The sequence below is a fragment of the Diadema antillarum genome, unplaced genomic scaffold (genome assembly GCF_040938485.1).
Source record: "Diadema antillarum isolate AM-2024a unplaced genomic scaffold, OU_Dant_1.0 scf00000017, whole genome shotgun sequence".
Classification (NCBI taxonomy): Eukaryota; Metazoa; Echinodermata; class Echinoidea; order Diadematoida; family Diadematidae; genus Diadema; species Diadema antillarum.
This window is the reverse complement of record NW_027270906.1, coordinates 1,355,697-1,366,044: the sequence shown is the minus strand read 5'-3', so window position 1 is coordinate 1,366,044 and position 10,348 is coordinate 1,355,697. Positions and strand designations below refer to the sequence as shown.

The window sequence follows — 10,348 nt, the reverse complement described above, 5'->3', positions numbered from 1 at the left end:
GAACTTTTACTATCAAAATCTAGCTTTGTAGTATACAGCGCTGCATCTTGCTGGATCGAATTGATAGAAGTCTGTTAGAGATGTTATGTTAGCAAATAAATTACAGATGCACTATAAGCTAAACCATTACTGAACTATTTTAGATTCAGTTGTAAGCTGAAGTCATACAGGACAACTAAAGTGAATAATATGTGGTAAGTTAACATTAAAAAGGCACTTTTGGCCTATATAGTAGGCTATTTTATTGTTCTTTTTTTTTCTATCCAGGCTGGGAGTAATTTGCCACCTGCAATTCTGAAATTTCTTGAAGATGTCAGACGGTTTCATGAGTGTTGACCACTTCACCGGGATCTCACCCTACTCTTTACGATAAGAATAAAGTGGATTTTTTTTTTTTGTGCATGGAATATAGCTCTCCTATACACGCGGGAATGACTGTTAAGTCTTTTCCTACTGTATTACTTCAAATCAAAGACCGCCGTGTACAGATGTCTTAATGAACGCCGGTCATATACTAAAAAAGTAATATGATTAACCAAATAGCTACACGTAATAATGATGCCATGGTTTAACTTACGCAAGTGGCGTAAGGGACGAAACCGCTTTATGAAATGTTAAAGAGCACACAATTCTGACAGGAATTCAATGTTTATTTGATGAAAATAGGTTTCTAAATGATTGAGATATCCGAAAACTAAAATAAAACAAGCACTCCTTGAAAAAAAAAAAGATGGGTCCCACCTTTTATTAGGATCGCTTCGTTTTGGATATCTCAGCCATTTCAAAACCGATTTTCATCAAACAAACTTTTAATTTCTCTTAAAATTATACATTTTTCCATATATCATAAGAGATGTCTCATTATCTCAAAAACCATCTTCAAAAAAGTTGGAAACCTGAAGCCCCACCTAGACCGAAACTGTACTATCCCTTTTAAAACGACAAAATCGACTCTCGTAATACAGGTGATTGTATCATACATTTTGTATCCAGGGCAGTGCAGCATTCTTTGACATCAGATCATTGCCAAAGGAATTCATCCCTGTTACTTCTTAGAATTGTAACTCTCTACTCTATTAACAAACTATGATTAAATGAAAAATGTGCTATGAACTATACCTGCTAACATCCTTGTCACTGTTTGTCTGTTTGTTTTTTCACTATTTGTCCACTATGTTTCATCAACAAAATATTACTCAAACATCGATTCATTTTATCAGCTTAATAGTGGAAAGTCTTGAACGACAAACTTTCACGCCTGTATACTTAAACACACAAGGCATGCTGAACATCTGAAATACTGGAATGCATTTTGTTTTGCTGGATCATCTCGCGAAGGATGAGTGCAAGTGCATATAAAGTCAAATACAATAGTACAAGGCGATCATGTAAGAGCGATACATCTACAGATATCCTTCACGAGAACCGCAGTATTACACTGAAGTCAGTAATGGCTGATCTTATATATGAATTCAGCACAATGCTGTAAAAATCACGTCATGTTTACAGTACATGTTCACTGAAAAAAAACCCGACACACTTGATAGATAGTTGGGAAATGAGGGGAGAGAGAGAGAGAGAGAGCTGTATATATTCTATTGTCATATGCACAGATACAGAACAATTGTGACCATCTACTTCACAGAACATAAAGAAAAAAGCAGCACGTGTATACCCTTATGAACCATCACATTGATAAATAATATACAGAGTATGAATATACTGATGTGTTATGCTTGTGTGATGCAAAATACAACGTTCGTACGAGCAGACAGAAAGTCTAACATCCCGATTTAGGTCACAATGACAATTGCTAAAGTTATGATAGTGATAAATCTCCCCCTAGAAAATAATATGAAGGTAACTGTTCTCGTCTACATCACGATACCTGAATTTCTCAAATATAGTATTATATCCTCTAAAAACTTGAAACACTCTTTGAGGGCTTCATTCTTGTCTCCTGAAATCAGATTTACGTCTAACCCTCAGACGAAACACGCAGGAATGTAATATCAAAGTCGAATATCAAACACCGACAAAATATGGCAATGAATTAGAAATAAATATTTTAGATATACCTTATAATATCACAAATATTCTCATTATCATCAGAATGTGTTTCCATGCATGAATACAACGCACCTAATATACAGATATCTAAACTAAGGAATATACATGTTTATTCATGTTACGAACTGAAGTACATCATTCTGATTATTTCAGTAATGTAATGATTCTTGCACAGTGATGGTCAGCCAGCTTCGTAAAATAAAAAATGAAAAACAGTCAAGGCAGCATTATTTTAAGTAATCTTCGGTTTTTTTCGTCACCATTAGGGTAAAATTGTGTTAGGGTGGGGAAAAAAAAAAGAAGTTTATGAAGTCCGAAAGCCTCTTTCAAAACAGTAGTCGACTGATAGTCAGCCCATTTGAATATAACGCTAATACGAAGTCACTCAATATCTTTTATCAGTGTTTAAGAGTAAGTATTCAACAGTTCCCAAACAAACGAATGGTCCACAAAAGCATCAATCTCTCTAGCAGTTACTCCTGGATTTAAATATATATATATATATATATATATATATATATATATATATATATACATACATATATATATATATATATATATATATATATATATATATATATATATATATACATTGTATCTCCAATTAAAAATATGTTACCGCAAGATTTGCGATTAAAGTCACACACGTGTTCACCCCATTTCCACTTCTTATAGCGCCCCCATCGCTCCTCGTTGACGAGATGTGATCACTTGAGGGGCTTGTGGAGAGGGGGTTGGAAGGTTTAGCATTTAATACTGAAATGTGTCAACCATTCAATTCATAATGTTTGGACTCGTTTGCTCAGGTACACAACACCAAATGAACGATTAAGACGTTTGCAGTGACACGCATAGACTGATTATATAATTGGATAAGGCTTGTGACCTTTCCGAATCCCTCCTACTTATCTTTGGTGTAACACTCTTGATATCATTGCTGTCTCGATGGATACTGTATAATGTGCGATAATCATAAATTTCCTTCTTTGAAGCTTATGTTCACGGTAGTCAATAGCTTTTCTTCTTTTATTTTTACCAATTATACTGCAAAGATTTCACACTTTCACATCAACAGTTTTATGGCGGCGTAAAAAAGCTGAACATTACCTATACCACATAAGCCTTATTCACTTAAGAACAAGGACGTTAAGGAATTTGATTGATTAAACATGCTCTGAGAAATGCCTCTTTGATCAAAACTTCGATTTCATTGGCGATATCCTTTATTACATGCCTTTTTCTTGTTTCCTTGTTGGATTTAGGATATCATTCTGTCTGTAACCCTTAAGAACGGCTTTGAAATCAAGTAGAAGCGATCTAGAGAATTACTCCTTAGCTCCATAAATTTACTTGAGAAAGTCATCGAGAACTATTTCATCTGTGATTCGAGTACACCAAGGTGATAATATTTCTTCGTCACATCCTATTCAAAGTAATGAATCAGTACGAGAGGAAGCCATCACAAATGAGCAAAGGAAATGGGATTCGGTGCTCTTACCGAATCGGCTATGGATAAGCCCTAGTACATATAAGTTTTCATTCCTGAAACCCCTTCATTCTAAATGCCTATGTCAAAATATCCATGAGAAGCATTACTGTTATTCATACAATTTTCATTGCAACAACATGTTGGCAAGAGCAAAGAATGTCTTATGCAGATATTTCAACGGTAATTCCACCACCGGAACAAAAATTCAGTATTTCTCCTGCAATTAGACAAAATTACGCGTCATTGCCGCAACACTGTGATACACCCAGGGGCAAAAATGGGACAGTCTGGATGCTTGTCGCCATCTTACCCGAAGGAGGAACATTTTTTTCCAGAGCAAACGACAATTTGGTCACGCCTGGTTTGCATTTCAAGATATTCCCTTACATAATCATTCAGTCTTGCATTTGCCTTCCATATAACAGCTTTGAATATACGAGTGCATTATAATAATTGTAAACATAACATATCAAGCATATACTACTATTGCACGAGCTTGTGCACATGCACTCACGAGTACAAAATATATCAACTCTTCCTTATTCACCACGGTACTCATTAGACAAACGATGCGATATCGTTACAAAGAAGTATATCACCAACTATATTTACGAAACTACGAGAAGTCATTTTCTCTCTAATTCGAATCTTGTACCGCACAAAGACGCTAGCTCTTCAAATCACACAATATAGTAATTCCTTTAAATAAGTGCATTTTCAACAGACGCGTTTTTGGTAGCAAATATGAAGCAGTGCATGTATTCTGTTTGGTTTGGTTTTCTTTCTATCTAAAAGCCGCAGCGCATTCTACCAGCAGCTATAACATTTCAGATTAATCCCATCTAACATCACAAGTGAAGCATTTATCTGAAGAATATTTCCATCAAAGTGTGTGATGATTGATGAGGAGATGTACTGTTGCGGCTTCGGTTTATTTTGATTCATCTTTAGGTTTCTAATCGGCCACGACAGCAGATGTTGTACTTTTTTTTTAATTCATGTAAAGCCATGCATAAATAAGGTTTTGAACCTTTTTTTTGCATGAGCTGATATCAGCAAGGTTGTATTAGCTTTTGGTTCGATTTGTGAAAAAACGCCTCGTCAGGAGTCTAAATAACTCAAGGCATTGCCATGACATGGCTCTCCTATCCCGAATAATAAAAATGACATGGTACGGTGAGAAAGTCTCTGTTATGGTAGGGAGTCTCTTCAAATCATCAGTACATGAAATCAGGTCTGAAACGTCAAGGTTAAACGTGATTAACTGTAACGTTACAGCGTTGGGTGAGACTCGGGACAAAGGAATATTCGCTACGCCCTATATAGGCCTTATCATGACAGAGAAACGCCATTTGTAAGTGCCATTTTGCATTCATGTTTTCTCTCTTTACAGGAGAGTGCTTAGATATCTCGGTTCACCAATCCATGGGCCTCTATATACGAGCTTTTAATAGGCGAATAACAATGCTGGTGGTATAAGTAGACGATGTACCATGTGAATTGTGTCAGATTGCTCAGTTCTTGACACACTGAGACAATATTTTTGTTCATCCATCCTATTTTAAAGCAAGGTGACAGACACATCCTGTGAAATTATTTACTGGTGACAATCATATCAAACAGTATACTGCATGCGTAGTATAATTAATATCATTAATTGAATAAATTTCATGATTACGCAAAGGTTTGAATACGAAAAAAAAAGTGCAGTGTTTGAATACAAGACGGATTCACTAGTTGACAAACTAGAATCAAACGTGTAGTTCTAACATTTTGATTGTCTCTACCGTTGATACATCAGTACTGATTTGCAGCACATTCCACATCACGTGCAAAAATGCAGCCATTACAAGCAGACATTATTTTGACAAGTCACGTGACAAGTTAGCCCAAACCGCCTTTTAACCCCTTCTTCCTCAATCATACAACAAGATCACGCGCGAGTGATAGAAAGGACATGCAGCTGGTCTTCTCGTGGCGGCGAATGGCTTAATTAGGCAGCTTCGCAAGGGATGCGCAAAACCTAGACGTGGGCTGCGGAGGCATTGACGTAGCATGGCACGGTGAGAATAGTGACGCCGTCCGATATGTTGAATTTGGTGTAGTAGATTAGACCTCCAATAATCATGATGTAGGCTGGTATTGTGAGGATGCACACCAGCTTGTCCGGCATGGAGACGCCTCTGCAATTAGAAATAGTTTATACGACGTTAGTGTGTACATACTAAATATGATGAAGTTTTTAGACCATGGATTTCAGACATATGTTTGAAACTCATTATTTTCAAATTCATTTTTGCGAGCCATAGGTCTCACCCACGTGAAATGATCCCTATCAGGAAAAGCAAATAAACACTTTTTGAATTTCATCAAGCTTGAATTCATAACAACAGAGATGTGATGATGGAAAATATTTGAGCTGAAGCTTTTTGCTTGATTGTTTGTTTGTTTCAAGCGATGTTTTCTAACTTCAATTTTAATTTATTTTCACAAACCATTCACATGTAACACAGACCCCTTGTGGAGACAAGTACGTTGTTTTGTATAATTACAAAAATTGAACCAGGTTGATGTTTACATGGAATGTTGTATGGGACCTTGAAAAATCACAGCTTGTTAAACAAGGTCTCCCCCAAATATTACATACATGTAAATATCACATATCAACTTGACACATACCCTGCAAATCCCGACCCAAGACTACCCCCTTCTACCCCCCACCCCCCCCCCCCCCCCCATCTTTCACCCTCCATGCTATTTATTACTCACGCCTCGTCCGGATCGTCAGCCGTCTCCAAGAGGCGGAGCTTGAGATGAATGAAGATGGGCGCGATCAGGGCCAGCGCGGTCATACAGATGCCACCAGTGAGTGACGTCACAATAGCGAAGTGCGGGAACGACTCGACGATCAGGAGTTCGACCATGAAGATGAGGGTTCGAAGAACTACTCGCTTCCAGCTGAACTCTGTGATAGGCAGGGCAGCATTTCATGAATCTTGTTACTGACAATGAAAGGAAACCAAAACCCAAACAATTGCCAAAGAGAAACGTGGATTGAGTGAAAGCAGCAACATTAGCCGAACCAAGGAGGTTTGAGAGATGGAGTTTCAACTGGCTGTATATTATTCAAACAGCCCTCATTTTTCTATTGATGCACAGAAGAATTCCACAGGTGCACTTGTGCCTTTGACGATCGGGGTTCCATGCCGCCGTCTGTTTGAGCAATCTGAAGATTCAATATTAACTCTTAACATAATATCGGCTATATTCTGCTTGTTTACTTCTCAAATAGAATGAATGGTCACTTAATAATAAAGCATATGAAACAAAAGTAACTCCTGTCCAGGATTATGTACAGAAGTGTAAACCTGAGCTGTATGTCGTGGAAATATTTGAAACTGTACCCTCACTACAAAGCCGATTTTATCATCTTTCCGATCACTTCCGACAAATGAAACTGATAATGGTATAATTTTCAAGTATAATTCTTTATTCATTTATAATAGATTAGTGTAAAGCACTTAGAAGAATACTTGAAGGAGTGAGAGATAGGAGCCTCCCTGCAGTGATCACATTTATCGATTTCAAGAAGGTCTTTGACAGCATCCATCGGGGAAGCTCCTAGAGATTCTCAACGCTTAAGGCATTCCTGAGAAACTAGTTCGTGCGATTGATGTCATTTACTCCAAGACGCATGCAAAGGTGTGCTCGCCTGATGGAGAGACAGAGTATTTTGAAATACTGGCTGGGGTACTCCAAGGAGACACATTGGCACCCTTTCTGTTTATCGTAGCCCTTGACTATGCTTTGAGACTTGCCATCAATGGCAAGGAGGAGGAGCTTGGATTTACATTGGTGCCCCGTCAAAGCCGTCGTGTTCCGCCCGTAATCATCACTGACCTTGATTTTGCTGACGATATTGCCTTAATATCATATACGACTGAAAAGGCAAGGGAGCTGCTATTTGCAGTGGAAAAGGAGTGCAAGAAGATTGGTCTACGGCTCACAGCAAAGAAGACAAAGGTGATGGCATTTAATATCGACGATACCACTATCACAACCTTAGACGGCGCAGTACTCGATGTGAAGAACGACTTCAAGTATCTGGGCTCCTGGATTGCCTCGACAGAACAAGACATCAGGATCAGACGTGGCCACGCATGGAATGCTTTGCACAGTATGAGGAAAGTGTGGAAATCTCAGCTTAGCGACGACATGAAACGGCGACTTTTTGTCACAACAGTGAGTCTGTATTACTGTATGGAGCAGAGACGTGGACACTTACAGCCAGACAAGAGAAAGCATTGGACGGAGTGTACACACGCATGCTCAGGATAGCCCTTAATGTGTCATGGAGTGACTACGTTAGAAATGATGACTTGTATGGTACATTGCCAAAGGTGTCTGACAAAGTGCGTGAGAGAAGGATGCGATTAGCGGGACACTGTGCGCGACATCCTGAGCTATCTGCGAATTCCCTCATACTCTGGGAACCTAAACAGGGAACTGCAAAACGAGGAAGGCGTAAGGCCACTTTGATCAGTGTCCTGAAGAAGGACGCAGGCCTTGATAGCATTAATGACCTATGGACAGTCATGTTAGATAGAGAGGTTTGGAGGCGCAACTTTGTTTATGGAACCCGAGTTGGCATCGGCTGAAGCAAATACATGACCTCGAATAAGTAAGTAGTAGTGTAAAGTCATGTAAACTCGAGTAATTTTGATTTTTATTTCATCACTTTTTGTAAAATTTTTATTCGCACATCCCTGTGTCTGTACACGATATACTGTACCGCTTGTTTTGTAAGAAGGGACGGCGAAAAGTAATTACCATCATAAAGACATATCTTCCTTTGAGAGAGACTAGTCATGGTGCAATGACACATGAATCAATTTATTGTCTTCCTATCTGTGAGGCAGCTCCAGTTTAGCACATACTTCAAATATTTCTGAGAGGCGGCATGAGACATGGGATCAAAGGGAATGAGACTGTTGTTACTCCATTTCTTAAACCTCCTTGGCCGAACACAATGGTGAAAGTTTGAGGAAAATCGGACAATCGACGCATGTTATGAATTTCTAAAGTTTTGGTGTTGGAACCGCTGGATGAGGAGACGACTAGAGGTTATGACGTCATGTGTGGACAACAATATAAAGAAAATAAAAAAGGGAATTCCGCAAAAATTCATTTTCATCAAAATTACGCATTCCATCAACTTGATACTAATATATGTTAAGGGTATAGTAATCATTCCCCTGATTTCTGAAAGCGTTTAGTCAAGTGCTCTTTCATTATGCAAGAAAAGTGAAAGCATGTTGAATTTTCTTTTTTATTTTCTTTATAATTGTTGTCGACACATGATGTCATAAACTCAAGTAGTCTCCTCATCCAGTGGTTCCAGCACCAAAACTTTAAAGATTCATAATTTTTGCTTCGATTGTCCGATTTTGCTCAAACTTTCACTGATGCGTTCTACTAATGTTGCTGCTTTCACTCAATCCCCATTTCTCTTTGGGTTTTGGCTTCCTTTAATATAAACATGACGTCACCATCAGTCCATCACCAAGGACTCCTAAGACCTGGTAGCGTTGGTACCCAGTATACAATGGAGTGGGAAGGCTGGCCCGGCTCGGATAAATCTATTCGAGAATCCTAGCAAAGAACTGTGCATAGCTTTACCACACTGTAAAAAGTCCGGTATTAAATATGAAAAACCGAGCTGGTGTTAAATTTTCGGTGCTTATTTGTGGTGTTAGATCAAGACCTCCGGGTGTCACTTAAAAATATAAGATTCTTTTTTGAAGAGTCTCTTAGTCACTGTTTTTCTTGTTGATTTTGAACTTCAACAAGACGATCAAAAATTTTCCGATAAAATACTTGATTTTTGAAAAAAAAAAAAGTGTGAAATAATTTACACCACAGTAACACCAGTTGGTGTGGTCTCCTATGAAGCTGGACGGATGTTGTACCATTGACATTAACACCAGCGATATCAAATCAACATGCGGTGTCATTGTTGAATTAACACCAGCGCAGTGTCAAAAATATCACCAGCTATATAGTGTCAAATTAACACCACGAAGTGCCAGGTGAACACTGTTTTCAACACCATCACAACATACTTTCTACACCTGTGGGTGTGGTCCTCTGTTGACATTTGATCGGTGTTAGATTTAACACCCGTGGTGTTAAATCTAACACCGATGTTTTTGCAGTGCACTGATTGATGTAAGTACACACGCGCAGCCGCAGAATCTCGACTAGTCTAGCTTCTGGACTCTTTTTACTCGTAGCGGTGATCGTGTACGCGTCAAGCCGTATGAGGGCGTGACACTCGAGGATTGCGATACGCCGAGAACTGCGATACCCGAGAAACCTTCGTTGGGCGCACAGTCTCTCGATTATCGCAATCAGAAAATTTGCGCCCTCTCTTGGTTTATCGCACCAAGGAAAAGGGGACGGAGCCTAGACTAAATCTCGACTTGAGTCGACCGTTACCGATGTGTGTATACGCTGTGAGGAACATTTTCGCCTACCATATGCCTATACCGGGGCTATTCGTGGTTTTCGAATGCCCCTCATACGTAGACAGCGACTGAATCGGGCCACCCATGGATCCCTACACTACTTGGTCTTTATAAGCTACCGTAATCCTTATGCATCTTATTGGCTGAGAGCAAATTTGAAAGTGAAAATCACTGACAAAACACTTAATGAAATGTCCCCTAGAGGTGCAGAGAGTCACAGTAATTGTGTGCAGATCGCCACAATGCGCTTTCAACAATCTAG

General features: G+C 38.9%; 1 protein-coding gene across 1 annotated transcript in view; it reads right to left on the bottom strand.

The window, feature by feature from the left end:
* Nucleotides 1-5,261: 5,261 nt before the first annotated feature.
* LOC139726298 (uncharacterized) overlaps nt 5,262-10,348 on the bottom strand; it is a 28,372-nt gene continuing 23,285 nt past the window's right edge. Inside the window, exons 8-9 of the mRNA XM_071637369.1 lie at nt 6,329-6,524; nt 5,262-5,742 (exon numbers count right to left, since the gene is read on the bottom strand). Coding sequence (XP_071493470.1) covers nt 5,583-5,742; nt 6,329-6,524 — 356 coding nt within the window. The 3' untranslated portion in view covers nt 5,262-5,582. The remainder of the gene's footprint in view (nt 5,743-6,328; nt 6,525-10,348) is intronic.